An 18,883-nucleotide genomic window follows, 5' to 3' on the forward strand; every position below is an offset into this window, starting at 1 on the left:
ATTCTTTTCCACTTATCTTGATCATTAAAAAATTTGTTATTTTTTTGGGAGGGGGGAATTTCTCTTAAAACACTTGAGACTTTTGCAAAACAGCTGTCAGATCTTTCTAGCAGCAATCATAACTGGAAATGAACAATTGAGGTTCAAGTCTTTCTGAGCTTTGATCAGTAAACAATAGTACAAGAATTTCTTATACTTTTGCTTCAAATATGAATACACACACACACACACGTACATGTGCACGCACACAAAGACACAGGCACACACACATACAGCATTCAAAGCAGTTAGCCAGTTGCTTTTTTTTTCCTTCTGTGTCTGTGCCACATAGTGGAGGAAACTTCTCTTTTACATCTGGATATTGTTTATACAATGGCAACAAGATTCTTATCAGAATCCACTGTTACAGTATCACTCCCAATATATCATCTGATCCCATTTCAATGTTTCTTCCCTAATGTACCGAATATACACTGCTCAAAAAAATAAAGGGAACACAAGCAGAAGACATCCGAGATCTGAATGAATGAAATAGCCTTATTAAATACTTTGTTCTTTACATACAGTAGTTTATACACTGCTCAAACAACTAAAGGGGACACAAAACTACTGTATGTAACGAACAAAGTATTTAATAAGGCTATTTCATTCATTCAGATCTCGGATGTCTTCTACTTGTGTTCCCTTTATTTTTTTGAGCAGTGTATAAGAAAGGCATTTCTCAGCCACATTAATGGGCTTGCATTAGGTCAGTTCTGGGTCTTTGGGTCAAACAGGGATAATGTTTTTATGGGAGGAGAGTTGGCAGTGGCTGTTACAGAGAGGAGTGGTGTTTTGCCTTTTAGAGGAATCATCCATGGACTTGGAGGTTTTAGATAAGATCATCAGGTCTCCAACTTTCCCTTTATTTAGGGATTTTTATTTAGTTTATTGAAATGATAGTAGTGGAAAAAACTATGGCATATCCTAGATGAAGCAGTTTACCTAAACCCTTTTCAATCAGGATTCTGGTCTGGGAATGGAATAGAGAAAGCCATGGTTAATTTGGACCTGGTCCTCTTAGATCTCTCAGTGGGGTTTTTTTTTTTTTTACATCATTGACTATAGTGCTGTTGTTGATCTAGTACTGTACTTGATAATTTTGAGGCACTGTTTTGCCGTGGTTCCTCTCCTTCCTCAATAACAGATTCAAGTTAGTGGTGGTAGAGGCTGAGAGTCAGCCCATTAATCTGACAGATTTGTGGAATTCCACAGGGGTCAGTCCTTTCTTGCTTTTTAACATCTAAGTGAAGCCACTGGGTGAGGCCATCCAACTATTTGAGGTGTGGTGTCATCAGTCTGTATTGGGAAAAAATCTTCACTCTTTCTGCAGAGCCAGTTCGGTGTACTAGGCATCAGTCTAGAAACTGGGAGACCAGAAGTTCTAGTCCCGCCTTAGGCACAAAGCCGGGTGACCTTGGACTAGTTACATTTTCTCAGTTTTAGGAAAGGAGGCAGTGACATACCTCTTCTGAAAAATCTTGCCAAGAAAATTGCAGGGATTTGTCCAAGTAATCTCTGAGAATCATCCAAAATTGAATGAAATTAAAAATCATTAATCTGAATTGGGCAAAAGTGTTCACTCTGTCTGAAAAACTGTCACAACAGTTTACTGTGGTTTTACTGGAGTTTATTTGCAATTCTCCTAAACAATGGATAGTTCACTTCATAGTGTAGTGGCAAATGTATTCTGACTTACAAGAGTTGGGTTTTTTCTTATGATACATAAGCTTGTAAGCTTGTTATATTGCATGTAGATTTCTTCTCTTATGTATGCCACATTCATTCTTCTACCCCAATTAGCAAAGGCCACAGCTGGAAAGGTATTTGCTTGATAATTAGTTCCAACTCCCCCTCGCTTCCAAGTTCTCCTTTCATTAAAATTCTGTGTTTTAACTGGTCCAGTTTAAAATAAGCATTGCTATTAATTATGATCAAATTGCATTGGAGTCGTTCCAAAATGTTGCTTGCCAAGACATGCAGACTGTCACTGAGTCAGTTTTCTGAGATAGATATTTGTGAACAATTATTAATTTTGCATACAAATTATTACAGCTGTTAAAAAAAATAAATTTTGGGGCTGGATTGAATTTCCCTCTAGAATATTTTCTATAGAACTTTGGGTATAGATATTCAAAATCTAGTCTTTATTTATGACATATAGAAAGGTTTTTTAAAAATCTCTGTCAGACCTTAGCTGAACTTTATCCTGTTGAATGTTGGTGAATATACTTTAACATGGAATGCCATCATAAAGAATTGGAGCTCATTCAAAAGGATTTTTGCAAAATGAGCAAAGGAGGAGGAAACAAATGTATTTACCATTAGGTAATTGCCACATCTGTAAAGCATTTTCTGATGAAAATATGTAGCAAGTGGCAAACTTCTCAACTGTAGTCTTGCTCCTGGAAAGTAATACCTGCCTGGCAATTAAACTTAAGGGGGAAAATAATTGCCAACAATGGACTTTCAAGGCTCTAGGGAATATATTTGGAGCTGAGGAAAATATTCAGAAGGCTGAAGCCCCAAGGGCACAGGCCTAGCAACATCAGTAGATAATAATACTGCCTAATATACTTAGGACAAAAATTTCTAACATCTCTTTTCTCTTTTCCCTATCCAGCTTGAGAAGGAATTGTCAAAAAAGCTTGAAGAATTAGAAGGTAGAGTATATATTCTATCGGTATTTTTCCCCAAATTTTTATGATCACTTATCTAATCAGTAGAAATCTGTCATATCCCTTGTTTGATCTTTTTGACAGTTTTCTATTGTTCTAGAAGAAATGGTTTGCAAGATATTATAACTCTTAGCCCAATACCAGATCTCCCTTTAATAACAGTGAATCAACATGTTTAATGTTAATCGTCAGAAAATCTGAGTACAGTTGTCATCTATTATGGTGTTAGTTTATCTGGAAGATTGTTCATTCCAACTAATTATCTAGTTAATGTCATGTATTTGCCTCACTGGAGAGCCCTTTCTTTGGCCAGATTAACTGTTCTGCCATCCATGTTAATAACATCGCAGTGCAAGAGCATTTATGCCTTTACTTGGTGGGGGAAATTGAGACAATTACACATGTGCTGCTCATTCTATGTGGCCTGGTGCACAGACTTTCATAATACATGTCCTGGTAGACATCCTTAGAAGGATTCTTAAAGTCTTTCTGTAGATTTTGGGTTTTTAAATGAGCAGACATAAGACAGACATGCTTTTTAAATAGGCTAAAGAAATAGGCTAAATCTAAATTGATTTAATTGTTAGAGAGTTTCATTTTTCCCGTTCTTTCCTTTTTTATTGTCCTTTTTTATATGTAACTGACAGATGGTCTTTGACTATAACTAAAGTTTATTTACTTTTCCTTCATTTCAATTATGTCCAATTTCCTTTGCCCACTAGTGATTTTTCTGTTTCTGGCAGGTGAAATAACAAGCTATCAAGATGAAATAGAGAATGAATTAGAAAATAGCCGGCCCAAAGCAAAAGGAGTTTATGCAAATTACAGCAAGGATGGTAAGTTGATCTGAAATCCATTAATCAGGAATATGCTTAAATATGAAAATGATTGTATGGCAGTTTGGTAATAGAGGCATACATTCCACAAGATTGATTTAAAATACGGCAAGAGTAGGATAATGTAAAAAAAAAAAAGAATCCTTTAATATAGCCACCTGCAACCTAGAATCTCAAGCTTTTTCATCACTGCCAGCTATTGGAGAGGTGAGTTGGTGGAATGTTATTTCATGGGAAAGGGAGACTGAATTTGATCTATGCTACTACTGGCTACCTGACCTGAGAACACTGATTTCCTTCCCAAGTATCTTGAAAATGGAATTCCAACAGCTGCTAGAGGAAGGGACAGGGAAGGCGTGTGAGTTGGTGAGGGCAGGCTACTGCAACTATGCAGCTATGGAATTATGCAAGTATGATATATAAATAGCTTCATTTTTGTCCTGAGCCTTTTGGCAGACTTTCAGCTTTGCAAATTAACAAATACTTTAAAAAATGCATTTTTTACATTTGGCAATATAATGTTTGATTTCACAATTTAAAAATAAATAAAATAAGTGAATAAAAATCAAACGCCAAAATTTTTATTTTTTATAGTTCAACTGGTCAGGAGACTTCTGAGTGAAAATATTTTGGATCAAGAAATTGCTATTGTCCCAACACAAAAAGTGAATTTTGGAAAGCTGAAAATGGTGGAGGCATTTAAGTGAGTTTTAAATGGTTGAATGCCAACTCCTTGAGCAGCTACTTGGGGAAATCACTTGAGCTATACTGTGCAAACACTTTTGTATGAAATTATAACATTTAAGAGAACAGTGTATGATTTTATTTATTACAAAAGTACTTCAATTTAACAGAACATTGCGGGAAAATATCTGTGCATTATTTTATTATAGGAGTCCTCGACTTAAAACAAAGGGGTGAAATCCAGCAGGTTGTGACAGGTTCTGGAGAATTGGTAGCGGAAATTTTGAGTAGTTCAGAGAACTGGCAAATACCACCTCTGGCTGGCCCCAGAGTGGGGTGAGAATGGAGATTTTGCAATATCCTTCCCCCAGGAGTGGGGAGGGAATGAGGATTTTGCAGTATCCTTCCCCTGGACTAGGGTGGGCATGGAGATTTTGCAGTATCCTTCCCCTGCCATGCCCACCAAACCACTCCCACCAAGTCACGCCCACAGAACTGGTAGTAAAGAAATTTGGATTTCACCACTGCTTAAAACCATTCGTTCAGTGACTGGTTGAAATTACGGCAGCGCTGAATGAAAGGAACTTATAGCTTTTTCTCAGAGTTACAGTTATTGCAGTGCTCCTGCAGTTATTTGATTAAAATTTGGGCACTTGGCAGTTTTTCCTGCACTTATGATTGCAGCGACACTTCAACTCCTTCCCCCCCATCTATCTCCCCTGCCATCTATGTTGGCTCCCTACACTCTGCATCACCTGTGGCTCTTTGCTGTTTCCTCATGCCCAGCCTGGCCCTTCGCATGAGGCTTTCTACCTCATTGTGCATGGCAGTTTCCTCATGAGTCCTGCGGAAGATTACTTCATATAGTCAGCAGTTGTCTCATGAAGGGCCAGCATGGGCACACCTTGTTAGCAGCCAGAACAAGAAGACAGTCAGGTGGGGAGGGAGAGCGCAGGGATGCAGGTGTCTTGGAGTGCAGGTTGGTGAGAGCAACTGGGACTGGGATTGGGCTGGGGTGGCTGTGGCTTTGCACCATGCTGCTGGGATCGCTGAGGCTTCCTGGGGTGGCTGCAACCTCATACCATGTTATACCATGGTACGTTATGCTGCTGGGCTGGGGTGTCTGGGCTGCAGCCGGAGCACGCTAAGAAGTCCCTGAGCAACAGCCTGGCAAGCCCCAGAGCTGTCTAGTTCTAGGTCTGCTTGCCATCCTGCAAGGCAGGGTGCAGGACAGAGAAAAGGGTAGAGATAGAGTGGGAATAGGCAGTTGGGAAGAGTTGAAGGGGAGGCAGGCTCAGAATTGGAAGAGACCAAGTCTAAAATGTCTTGGAATGGGGTGGGTAAATTGGCTAATGACAAGTGGAATCTGGTTAATGATGGCAATAGGAAGTGCTGAGATTGCCATAGCTAAGTGGTGTGTCACCTGACATCACACTTTATGACTGCATTGCTTAGGAATGGAACTTCCAGTCCCAATTGCTATCATATCTCAAGATCTACCTTTAATTTGATTTGAGTTGATCCTAACCCCTGAACCCAAACTCTACTACTGCCTGCCTGTTGTTTGAAGATGCCTCCTTCAGCTCTGTTGCTGGTTTTAGGCTTATTGTATTTTAGTTTATTCTATCTTTATGTACTTTCTCATCCTTGTTATGGCTTATAACATGCAGTGACATAAAGATAGCCAGATTGGCAGCAAATCCATGTGCCTTTGCATGTCAAGAAAGACTTAAAGCCAATCTCTTGTTATTTAGGTTTTGAAGTTATTAAAAATTGTCTTTAAATGCTGTTTTAGTGTTGATTTCATATTTTCATATATTGTATCAACTAAATATATACTTGCTTTATTAAGACTATTCTTAATAAATAATGCTATAAATAAGATTTCCCCCCAATACATATTCTGTGCTGTTGATGTACATACTAAACCCTTCAAGCTTTCTAAAATTTATGCTGACTTGCATATAATATGAAGTAACAATCCTTTTCTGATACTGTTAAATTGCGTTTTCCCTATTTTCCAAAGTTCATATTTTTATATGGGGTGAGTCTTGGGAGCTGATTGTGGCTCAGTGGTGGGGCTGTTGCTCTTCCTATTTTTATTATTTTAGCAATAATGGTAATCAGAGTGAGGGAGGCTGTCAGTCAGAGCTAAAACTATGCACAATTAAGGAGTACTTGGTTACTGAATCTTATTTCTTTAATGGCCCCACTACATGGTTTAGATTTCAATTCTTAGAATAGTACTTCATTATCGAAGTGCAATAATTCACCTACAAGATGTAGAAGAATTAATTCCTAATAACATCACTCATGTTCGTAAAGCAGGCTCCGCACCAGTTATCATGAGTTCATTCAACTCTGGAATTCTGCCTATGTCTTCAAAGGAGAAGTGGTATTGCATCTCCTGGCACTAATTGCCATTTTGATGAAAGTGTCAGCTCTACAAATGATTCTTTCCTATTGCAAGGATAAGTTTAAATGTACCACCTTTCCAACCCCCCAGCCCCCGACCTTCTAGTCCTGTCACTGTAATGTTTTTTGTGGATCTTGGGAGCTAAATTGAAAATGAGAAAAAGTTTGGTTGCCAGCCATAAAAAGTCCCCTGCCCGTTTAATATTAAGTAATGACTAAGTGGTTAGTAGCATTCAGAAGCCTATTCAGGTAAGTGGATATACTTCTGCAGAATGTAAAAGCAAGATCCTGAGTGAAAAGATATATTTTGAGACCTTAATAAGGAGAAGCCAACACAAACCCCTCTAGTTGCAGTTCCAAAATAGAGGTCTCACCAAAGAAAAGTACTTAATTGTTCCTGTTTTGAAGGAACTAATCATTGGCATGAAATATATCCATGTTAATTACATTATTAGATAGTAAGCTGGATATCTGAGTACCAGTTCAGTATAGTGATTAAGGCATCAGGCTAGAAATCAGAAGACTGTGCATTCTAGTCCTGCCTTAGGCATGCTGGGTAATTTTGGGTCAGATACTCTCTCTTGAGTAAACCCACTTCATAGATTTGTTGTGGGAAAAATAGGAAAAGAAATGAGTATGAATATGTTCTCTGCCCTGAGTTATTTATAAAACAAATAAAGGTGGGATAAAAACCAACCAACCAAACAAACAAACAGACAGACAGACAGACAACAAACAAACAACTTAGGATATAGTATTGCTCAAGTGATGTGAAGCCTGGCTCATATCTCAGTGATTTTGCTTAAAATCCACTACATTGAACTCTCAGGATATTTCAGTATTTTACAGTTGTTATTCCATATGTTTTTTCCAACTGTAATTGGAAAACTGGTCTAATTTGAACCTGCTCCTAGACAAGGGAGTAAATGTAACACTCTAAGCTACATTAGATAATGAACTGTCTGCAGCAAGGACATCATTTCTGGGATCTCCTCACATGGATTACTCTTTTCCAGGATGAAACTCCTACTGACATTATACAGTATGTGGTATTACACAATCTGTTAAATATTATGAATATGTTGCTATACTTGATATTGAGTTTCATAAATGTTCTGTTTATAACTGGAATTTGAAATAATATTAAAACATGGTTGGACACAATTTGCTAATTTGGATGGGACCACTGTCAGCCTACTTTCCCAGACACATTGAGTTGGCAACGTGGAAGCTTCTGGTGCTAATATGGCTTCCAAAACTGACAACCACATTGGGAAAGATTCATACAGTATATGTTTGTTGATGCACTGCATAGAGATTGCACACATTAATTTGCAGAAGAAATGAGCTAGACCTTTTGGCTTTCTGAAGATACGACTTTGATCCTTTGACAAGCACAGATCTGTTGAAAGGTAGAAAAATAATTTTGGGAATATTAAGAAACTCATAAATAGCGTATCGAGCACTTAATTTTATCATATCTGATAACATTTGATCCTCTGTCATTAAAGATTGCATAGAAGATACTATTTCAAGTATATTTGGAGATGAGGATGGAGAAGATGAAGAACTAGCAGCAGCTGCAAATCATCTGAACATGGACTTTTATAATGAACTGCTTGATAAAGACAGATCAAAGGAAAAAGAAATTTCTGTAAGGCCATCTGCTCTGGAATCACTGCTTGGACCTCTTCCTACTGCAGCCAGTCTTGGAATAACAGAATCTATAAAAGAATGTATATTGACTAAAGACCGAGACCATAGTAAGTATTAATTTATTTATAAATTATTCATTTGAATAATCACTGAATTACAATCCTGAAAAAGTTTGTGAACATTAAATGTGGGTTTTTCAGGGCACTAGTGTTCGCATTTTGTAGCATTTAGAAATGTTGCAGTTTTTTTTAATTAGTTCCATAGCTTTTCTTTTTATTTGACATGTTTTCATTAATTGCTGGTGTTTATTCTTTTCAAAATAGATTTGTTGGCTTACATTGTACATCTGTGGTTTTCATATAATGAATAAAATGTGGTTTTCTTCATCCCCTGAAAATGATTAAAACCCTAGTAAGGAAAGAATTAGTTCTAACAGAAGAGAATATAAAGCATGTCACTCAGGATTGAACTGAGGAATTTTTGATGTTCTTTGAGCTTGGTTGTTTGCTTGCAGATTTTTCGTTGCCCAACTAGATAACATCACTGGTGCCTTATATTTCACATTTTCTGGGTTTTACTGTTCCTTCGTAATAAATGCACTTACAGTCTGAAGACTCATGAATATCTCTGGGCTATTTGTAGGTTCTCATATGGCCTTGAGGTTGATTGGTAGAATGTTTAGCATCCCCCATCTCTGTGGAACACTCTACCACCGGAGATGAGACCTGTTCCCACCCTTTTGGCCTTCCTGAAGGGTATTAAAACTTGGTTTGGCCAGTTGGCTTGGAGCCACAAGGGAGGTGCTCACCACTGGTTGATGGGGTTAGAAGATCTCATCCCCATGGTGTATATCTCTTGGTCCTGGTTTTATGTATAGTTTTAAAATTTTAATTTGCATAGTTATTGTTAAGGAAATTCACAGAGCAACTCTAGAGTAGCAAGGGTGTGCACATGAAAGCGATTGAGAACAGTTGCGAAAAAACAGCCAACGCACAGATACACTGAGTTGTGTTTACTTTTTAGGAAATAGTAATAAGGCACAGTCCAATAAACAGTCCAGGTCATACAGTAGATAGTAAAACAATAGTCCAGGGATAATCCAATAACAAAGTCTTCTTACCATTCGTCGTAGTCATACACAATAAACAGTTGCAAACAGTAGCAAACACAGCAAAGAGCAATAATGATTAGCAAAGAGAAACAAACCATGTTTCAAGCTCCCTCTTAAGGACATTGGCTACAGAGCTAACCAGTCAGGACACAGTATGATGCAATACAGCAATACAGTCTTAAAGATATATTGAGGTTTTATATATTGCCAACTCAACAAGTTAGGTAATTATCATTTCCTAACGTTTATAATATTTTAATTGCTTTTCCATTTATCTTTTTATGAGCTGTAAACTGCCCAGAATTGCCCAGTAGGGGAGATGGGTGGTATATACATGTAATAAATAAAAATAATAGTAATTTTATTATCTGATACTTTTATCATGACCTACTAGGGATTGCCTATAATTCATTATAGCTTTCCAGTTGTACATAGAGGTACCCTACACAGAGGTACCCTACCTACAAAGAAACAGAAATCTAATTTGGACCTCATTAAAGTAGCGGGTTGTCCAGGGAACAAAAACAGGATGCTGGAGATTATAGATTTGTATGCTGAGCCAAAAAGATGTCCCAATATTTTTGGAATCAGACACATCGAAACATAATATTTCTGGAGAATAAAGGGCAGCAGCAGACAAGCCTATGGTGTAAAGTAGATAAACCTGAGTCATACACAGGCTTTTCCTCCATTTAGAGGGAAATTATTTTCAGAGTATATTATGCCTCTTATAGAGTTTACACTCAGTTTTTATGTGTTTCCTCCTGTCAGAATTGTGAGAAATTATATTTACAATTTTAGCAAGAGTTGTCAGCTTTCCTGCACATGCACACACAAACAGGGCTGAGGACTATATTGCTCACCTCTTTTTTATATATCTATTTTGAACCAGACATACTGACAGATTAGCTGACTGCAGATGCAGAAATTCTGCCTTGTTTAATCAAGTGTGGAGTGTAATAGCTGTGCTTGTTTCTTGATTCCACTTTCAGAATCAGTATATGGTACCTGTTGTTTTCTGCAGCCATTAATTTCCTTCTCATTTTTGTGACTTTCCATGACAGTGTTGTGTCCTTTTATCATCATCACTTTTTACACTCCTATCCCTGCTCCACACCCTTACCCTTATTAAAGGTGCCTTTTCATCTTCAAAAGCTCCAGATCTGAGGCTCAGGTAGGCTGCATACCATCCATTATAAATGTTTAAGAGTAGTATAAATCTATAGAGAATTTTTTAGTGCCGTTTGTGTACTATAGAGCAGCTTTCTTCATCTGGTGGCCTTTGGTATGTTGGACAATTCTCGAAGTCATACTAGCTGAAAATTCTGGAGGCAGTGGTTCAGTACACATGGAGTCTATCCTAACAGACTAAAACAAGAGAACTCTTCCCCAATTCCTTCCAGAAGTTTCAGCTACAGCTTCTATTAGTTTTAGCCTCATAGCCAGTAATCAAGAGTGATGGGGGTTGTTAATTCCAACTAGTTCCTAATTTTCCTATTCTCATTCTAAGGAACTTGGTAAGAAAAGTTAGTTCATTGTGTACTTCAGGTTGTCTTTTTATTTAAACATGTTCAGATTTGGCTTTATTTATCATATTTTTTCCTAACAGTACCCATAATCACATCACAACTTACTTTACACTTACTGAGGCGTGCATTATTTTTGTGTTCCTCATTGCCACTTGTCAAAATCTTTTAGTTTGTGCAGATTACTTTCAGCTTGCTGTAAATGTGTATTCTGTGTTCATATCATGCGAAAAGGTTTCTCTAACTGGGTGATGATAAATCTTGATAGGAGCAAACCTTTTGAATCAAACCTTGTATTTACAGCTCATAAATTTGAGTGTCTGTATCTTTGATTGAGCCTTTATTATGCTGTTAATGAGATGTGAATTTTTGCAACCGGCATAATAATGCAGAAACCTTCTTTCATCTATCCCGTCTACTTTATCCACAGTTTAGTTGGTATAAAGTGCAGTTGATATAAATTTTATTGTTTAATAAATGTGTGGATTGTGTAATGACAATGCATGTTCCTTTTCTACCTATGCATTGAATAGTATAAGGTTCAAGTTGCAGTCCCAAAGGTGCTTTTTCCAAAAGGCAGTTGGACTTTCTTGGGGTTTTTTTCCCCCTTTGAGAGTGTTTCACTTCTCATCGAAGAAGTTTCTTCAGCAGCACTCCTTGACAGAGATGTCATCATTACTGTTAGCCTACTTCAGTGCAAGCATCACCACTGCCACCAAGGAGTACCACCTCAAGCCTTGTAGCACAGCCAGCCAGTCTGTATTCCACTGACATTGGCTATCCACTTCCTCCCGCTTGTGACAAGGCATGCCCAGCTTGGCCCTAAGCAAGGCAGTTCTGATTGCCGTCTTCCTGAGACTGTGCATGCTGTTCTCCAATTGCCATACACCATTCTTCAGATGTATAGTCAAGGCTATGGTTTTCCCAGTTGCAATGTATGGTTGAAAGTTGGACCATAAGAAAGGCTGAGCGCCAAAGAATTGAGGCCTTTGAACTATGGTGCTGGAGAAGACTCCTGCGAGTCCCTTGGATTGCAAGGCGATCAAACCGGTCAGTCCTAAAGATCAACCCTGACTGCTTTTTAGAAGACCAGATCCTGAAGATGAAACTCAAATACTTTGGCCACCTAATGAGAAGGAAGGACTCACTGGAGAAGAGCCTAATGCTGGGAAAGATTGAGGGCAAAAGAAGAAGGGGACAGCAGAGAATGAGGTGCCTGGATGGAGTCACTGAAGCAGTAGGTGTGAGCTTAAATGGACTCCAGAGGATGGTAGAGGACAGGAAGGCCTGGAGGAACATCGTCTATGGGGTCGCGGTGGGTCGGACACGACTTTGCAACTAACAACAACAAATTCTTCAGATCCTTGGGAAGGCTTTAAGGCCTTCCAAAGCTTTGCAAGAAGGCTGCACGCTAAATTGTGAGAAAGATGCAATTTGGAGAACAGTATGTGTGATTTTGGAGAAAGGCAGGAGGTTTCAGAAAGTCTCGGCCTTTGAAGGGTTACGAGTACAGTACACAACGATTTGGAGAAATTGTTGGTCTTGGGAAGAAGGTGCCTCTCATAGGGCCAAGCTAGACATGTCTGATCAACAGTCGGAGGAAGAAGACGGTGAAGGTCAGGTTGGTGTGGCTGAAGTAGAGGAGTGTTGCTATGCAGAGGAATCCAGCTGTGCAGTGACCAAAAGGGCAGAAATGGGGATGTCCTTCACCTTACTGAGGCTCAGAACTATGAGAGATCAACCTGGGAATGGCTTGGATCGCAGTGGATTCTCACCTGATGACTGCTGGAATTTAATTAATGGAACTCCTCCCGAAGGTGAAGACAGGCGCAGGCTGTTGGGGATGAGTTTGTGTTGTCTCTCTTCAACAGTGAAGGGATACAGGGCAGAAAACATCCTGCAGCCAAGAAGGCGCCACACCTATTTGCACCACTCAGGTGACCCTGAGGACACAGATAAACCTTCAGGTGGCCTCAATGACTCACTAAAAGAATTCAAATGACCAGCTGTCTTAAAGGAGCATAAATCCTTCTGTTCCCCACCATCCAGGCAGAGCTGAAGAAACTTCTTGGATGAGAAGTGAAATGTCTTCAAAAAAAACCCAGTTGCTTCTTGAAAAAGCACCTTTGGGACAACCCTGACCTGGATGACTGAGAATCTCCATAGACATTTAATTAATGAGACAACAGGGAATTCCAGGATTTCTAGATGCAGTCCTGTGACATCATGCTTCATGACTGCATTGCTTAGTGACAAAAATTCTTATTTCCAATTACCATTGTTAACCAAGGATTACTTGTAAAATGAACCCAGATTCCTAATCACTATGTATGTATGCATTTATGTATGAATGCATGCATGCATGTAATATATTTATTTATTTTATTAGATTTATTTGCTGCCTATGATATTCAGATAGGTGAACTATTGGGCCATTAGTTAGGCATATCAAAACTGTTTGATCCAGAGGTAGATAGAATATAACAGTGATGCCAATGCCCTCTCACTTTTACATAATGGTTTTAGGTTACTATAATGCTTGGAGTATGGGAATAACCTTCAAGATTGTAAACTGCAGCTAACCTATCTATTAAGCCTGCCCAAAGTGATTATATAATTTCTATTCTTATATAATAACTGTAGTAGTTATTATTTGGCTTCTCAGCACAAAATCAGAGTTAGTTTACATTTTATAGATTATACAGTTTAGTTTACATTTTATAGATTATACAGTTTTGGCCTTGGACTCTTGAGATATTATCTTTGCCATTATGTTTTGATCTTGTAGATCAAAGAGAGATATTCGGAGAGTAATGCCATTATGAAAGTTCATCTTTAGACTCAGTATGATGGTTTGAGAGTTCTTGGGTTGGGAAATCCCAAAGAGTTATTAAACTCACTGGATAATCTTGGACCAGTTGTTATGTCTTGAACTAAGTCCCCCCGTTGGAATGGCCTAAGAACAAAAGGCCAATGGGTTCATGTACTTGAACGTGAGGCACAATGGTATCCAAATCTGGAGTTAACCTAGGCTGTGGCAAATATTCTCCTTTAAGAAATGGCCCTTTTAGAAGAATTTTCTTCTTCATGGAAAAACCTTTGACATAGGAAATTGAATTTGCTTTTATGGCTTTTGATGGTATTTGACTTTTGCTGTATAGGTTGATCATGTTTTATTATGCATTGTGTCTTATGTTTTAAAGCGCTATGAAAGAGTAGCTGGGAAATGAAGTAGAAATGTGAGTTAATGATTATAAAAATAAGTGGCAGAGTTTTGTACTATCTGCGCTGAAAAAACTGAATTTAGTAGTTTCACACATGGCAACATCGGCAGTATGCCACCTTAAAGACACAGCTGTGCGTTTCTACTCCTTTTGCCAAAAATCTTTAATGCAACATCATGATTGATGATGTCACTCATCAGTTTGGCAGAGTTCTATCTAATTTGATCAAACTTGGAGATGTTGGAACATAATAGTGCTATATTGACAACCATAGTTTTTTTTTACCCAATATTTTTTTCTTTATAGGCTTGTTTGTGGAACAGGTTCACATATTGGCTAACATAAAATACAACAGCTTTTTTTCTGGATTGCTTTTTTCCTTTTTTGGCATCTTTTGGGATTCAGAGGTTCCAGGGCCCTGCTGCCATCTAATGTACAAAGTCACTGTCTCTTGTCCTCTGTTCACTTTTTGTTGGAAGTTGAAATGTGTGTGTACGTAGAATTGGCTTGTCCTTTTTCCCTTAAGTATGCAACAACCCCTGAAATTCATCTGTCTTCTTGATCGGCTACTTTATCATTGTATACAAAAGGTATATAATCAAGGAGATAGAGATTGGAAGAACTTGACCTGTAAGTGATCAGGGGGCAAGGGGAAAGAGCTCTGGTTCAGAGGATGGATTGCTTCCTTTGTTCATAGCTTTGACGCTTATAACAGTCAATTATTTGGATGAGCGGCCATCAGGAACAAGCAAAAAGAATTACTCCTTTGCCCATTTCTTCCTGTTTCCTTTACCTAGAAGCCTCTTATTACAATAACCATAAAAGGCAACCGTATTGCTTTTGATTATTACAGAAGCATTATAGAAGATGAAACCTTGGCAATCTAATGGAATTTCCAATGAATTCAAGCGAAAACAAAACCCATTGTAGTTATGTTACTTAAGTGATTATTGTTGTTTGGATGAAATATCGGGCTAACAGCCTTTCAAGACTACATCCGGCAAAGAGAGGACTCATCATCACACTTTCTGTTGTAGATGAAGATTTATTAAGCCCTTTTCAGAAGCTGCGATCCTTGCCCTTGGCAAAGATGATATGAGGGAACATAGACAGAATTTTACTGGAGTTAACTGCTTTGAAGTCAGCATAACAAATGATAGACCAATATCCAGAGCTATGAGGAGCCCTGAGCATGTCTTTGTTCAATTTACATTTTGCCCTAGATGGCCTGTTTTATGACTTCTTTAGGACTACTGGGTACATGATGCTAAGCCCTGCTAATGATATTTCTATATTATTTAATTTATATTCGCAATTCAATTCATTTATAACCTTAATTTTCTAATTTTTGATTAGGAAGTAAAATATAATAGGATAAGGCAAGGTTATGAGGCATAGAATATAGGTTTTGGAACACTGACATTTTTATCAATTAAATAAATGTTGTGAGGTTTTTAATTATGTATTGCCAGAATGCATATATTTCTTTGCTGATATTGTGAAAATGTGATAGATTTCTGATTTGCGTTCTTTAAAGCCACATTCTCTCTATTCTTCAGAGATCTTTTTAGCCAACTGAGAATTTATTGTAAATTGCTAGCAAATTCTGAGATATCCATTTATCAATACTGGTGAAAAATGAGATACTTAAAGGCAGATGGTAATGAGAGATTGGATATTTTCTGAAGTAATATATCATAGAGTTTTTAAGATGTGCCTCAAAATGTATTCAACTTTAATTGGACATATAATTGTTTTACAGGCTTGATTTTTGTTTTATTAATGTAGTTGAGAGGTGTTTAATTCATGCTTTTTTTTTTTTGCACCATGTTCTCACTTCAAATAACTCAATCTTCTTTTTTTTGATGATTTTGTTTCTTTTTTCAAGAATTAAAATAATTTAGAAGAAAATATGATAAGAAAAATTAGGAAAAACCTCTCCTGCAGTTGCTTCCCTCTTCACACTGAAACTCCCAGTGACTATCAACTTACAGATAGTGTACTTTTTTTACCTTTTGATCATTTTAATAATTCAGTTGATGGAATTTTGATTGGAATTTTGATGGAATTAAGATAAATACAAATTAATGTAAAACTCCATATAGATGTAAGGGAGAGCATGTTGAATATTTCTGAGTGTTACAGGGAACTATTTTAGCTAATATTCACAAGAAAAATAAGTGAATATACATTTTATTGGCAATAATAATAGGAATAGCACTTAAACTTATATACTGCTTCATAGGGCTTTATAGTCCCTCTCTAAGTGTCAGCATATTGCCCCCAACAAACTGGGTCCTTATTTTACTGACCTCAGAAGGATGAAAGGCTGAGTCAACCTTGAGCCGGTGAGAATCGAACTGCTGGCAATCGGCAGAATTAGTCTGCATTCTAACAACTAATCACCACCATGGCTCAAAAACAGTAAAGCTTCTTTTGGAACCAAGTAACTGTACTATCATTTATAATCTTCTAGAATTCTTATGTCTTCCCTCCTATCATAGGCAATTATGGTGATTAAGTAAAGTTTGGCATAAAGAGATACAGGAATAATTAAGGAAAATAAATGCACACAGCCTGGGGGCTACCAAATCTAGACACTTGGGTTGCTTTTCCAAACACCCTTTTCTTTTAGATACTTAAGACTGCAGAAATAGTAATGTAGCTGACTGAAACCCCCAGGAGTTCAGTATGGGAAAAGTAGAAAATTAGGGAAATGTGCCAGAGATGAGAAGGAGAGATAAAGTTTCTTCTAATATAAGGTAATTTCCAGAAAGTAATTCGTGTTGCCACTTATATAGAGAAATTATAATTCTAATTTCTGACATTAGTCAAAGATCACTTGACCCATTTGACCACTTTATTGATTGTATTTTTATCCTCCTTTTTCTCTGCGAGTTCAGGGCAACTTACCTGGGGGGTCTCTCCCCTTATAGTATCTCTATACCAATACAGGTAGTCTTTGATTTACAACCATCACCTGATCACAGGGATGCTGCAACAGCTGCAACTATGAGGATGGGTCATAGGTCTCCTCATTCAGTGCCATTGTAATTTTGAATGGTTGCTGAACAAGTGATCATTAAATAAGGACTACCTGTACTTGTATTTTGGAGTACAGTTCCTTAGTTTCAAAACCCCCGTGCCCTTGAGCTTTATATAAAAGTTATTTAAATTGACATGTATCAGCCCTGGTGGCGGAGTGGTTAGAATGCAGTACTGCAGGCTTCTTCTGCTAACTGCCGGCTGCCTGCAATTTGGCAGTTCGAGTCTCACCAGCTCAAGGTTGACTCAGCCTTCCATCCTTCCGAGGTCGGTAAAATGAGGACCCAGATTGTTGGGGACAATATCCTGACACTGTAAACTGCTTAAAGAGGGCTGTAAAGCACTGTGAAGCGGTATATAAGTCTAAGTGCTATTGCTATTGAAGGAATAGGCTACAATCTGCCACGTTAGTCCAATCGGGTTGGCAGATGATAAAAAGCATCCACAAAAGAGACCTAAAACAAGATGGAGCAATGACATCAGCAAGTATTGTGGGCCCAACTGGCAAAGGAAAATTCAAAACCATATTGGTTGGAAACATGCAGAAGAGGCCTTCATCCTGCAGTAGATATACAATGGCTAGAATGATAATGAAATTTTATATCTATATAAAATATAGATATACACACTAGGAATATACAAGTTATATAACCAATTCCTTAGGCAAAGCAAGCAAAGACTGTAAATTCATTATATCATTTCCATTATAGTCTTTGTAGTTCAGCCTAAACTGTAATTTAAATATGGAGAGCTAGCATATTGCTGGCATATAATAGCTAATTTCTCATTCTTAGTTTGTTCTTTCTGCAGCTGTCTTCACACCCCCTTTCTTTTTACAGTGTTAACAATTGCTTGTCTGATTCAATCTCATGCTCTCTTAATGCAGTAGAATGTACTCTTGAAATGACTTCACTTAAATGAATAGTCTCAATTAGCTGGAATCTACCTATTTTGGCATTTTAAAATGTGACTTTTTACAGCTAGTATTTCAAGCATTTCCTTTTCTAAGAAGGCATTTAAGTTGTCAATTAACTTAAGATATTAAAGGAGAAATTCTGCATTGAAATGCAGATGTGCTGTGGACCCCGCCACCCAAATTTTTTGAATTTCCTCTGGCTGTGTCCAGAAAAAGAGCCTTTTCTGCTTTGGTCCCTGACCTCTGGAACTGTTGTGACCTAGCTCACTTAGTCATTACAGGACACAATTAGTCTCAAACAAAACTATTTTATTATAACAGCTGAGAATTAATTCATTCCCAGCTTGGTCCAAATTAATTCCAAAACAAGTCCTTCAGAAAAAGTCCTTCAGGCTTATCAAGCCTTTATCTTCTTTGACACCGTGCCAAAGGCCTTTCTTGGCAAAGCCCCACAAAGTTCAGAAGCAAGAGATGCCGACTGGAAAACAAATTTAGCAATGTTGCTTTCCTACAAAGAGCCCAAGAGCCTTTGCTGCTCTTTTAAGCCTTATGGGAGGGGCCAACCATCTCCTGGCCTTACTCCCGAGTTGTCCTTTTTGCTTTAGCTGCTATTGCCTTCTGGCAGCCTTGCGCATGCGTGCACTAGGAACAGCCTCCTCCTGTTCTTCTGCCTCTCTGCTGTCCAACTCTGGAAGCTCCGGAGTCCGCACATCACTCCCAGATGGCTCTGGCCCAGGGGTGAAATGTAAAATT

At 38.0% G+C, this 18,883-nt stretch overlaps 1 protein-coding gene across 5 annotated transcripts in view; it reads left to right on the forward strand.

The window, feature by feature from the left end:
- Positions 1–18,883, forward strand: part of BRF1 (BRF1 general transcription factor IIIB subunit) — a 220,274-nt gene that overhangs the window by 127,699 nt on the left and 73,692 nt on the right. For all 5 annotated transcript variants that reach the window (XM_034433593.3, XM_034433597.3, XM_034433595.3 and 2 more), the window contains 3 exons: positions 2,663–2,702; positions 3,461–3,553; positions 8,164–8,415. In XM_034433593.3, coding sequence (XP_034289484.2) covers positions 2,663–2,702; positions 3,461–3,553; positions 8,164–8,415 — 385 coding nt within the window. The remainder of the gene's footprint in view (positions 1–2,662; positions 2,703–3,460; positions 3,554–8,163; positions 8,416–18,883) is intronic.

The sequence above is a fragment of the Pantherophis guttatus genome, chromosome 1 (genome assembly GCF_059756535.1).
Source record: "Pantherophis guttatus breed Tessera chromosome 1, ASM5975653v1, whole genome shotgun sequence".
NCBI classification, from domain to species: domain Eukaryota; kingdom Metazoa; phylum Chordata; class Lepidosauria; order Squamata; family Colubridae; genus Pantherophis; species Pantherophis guttatus.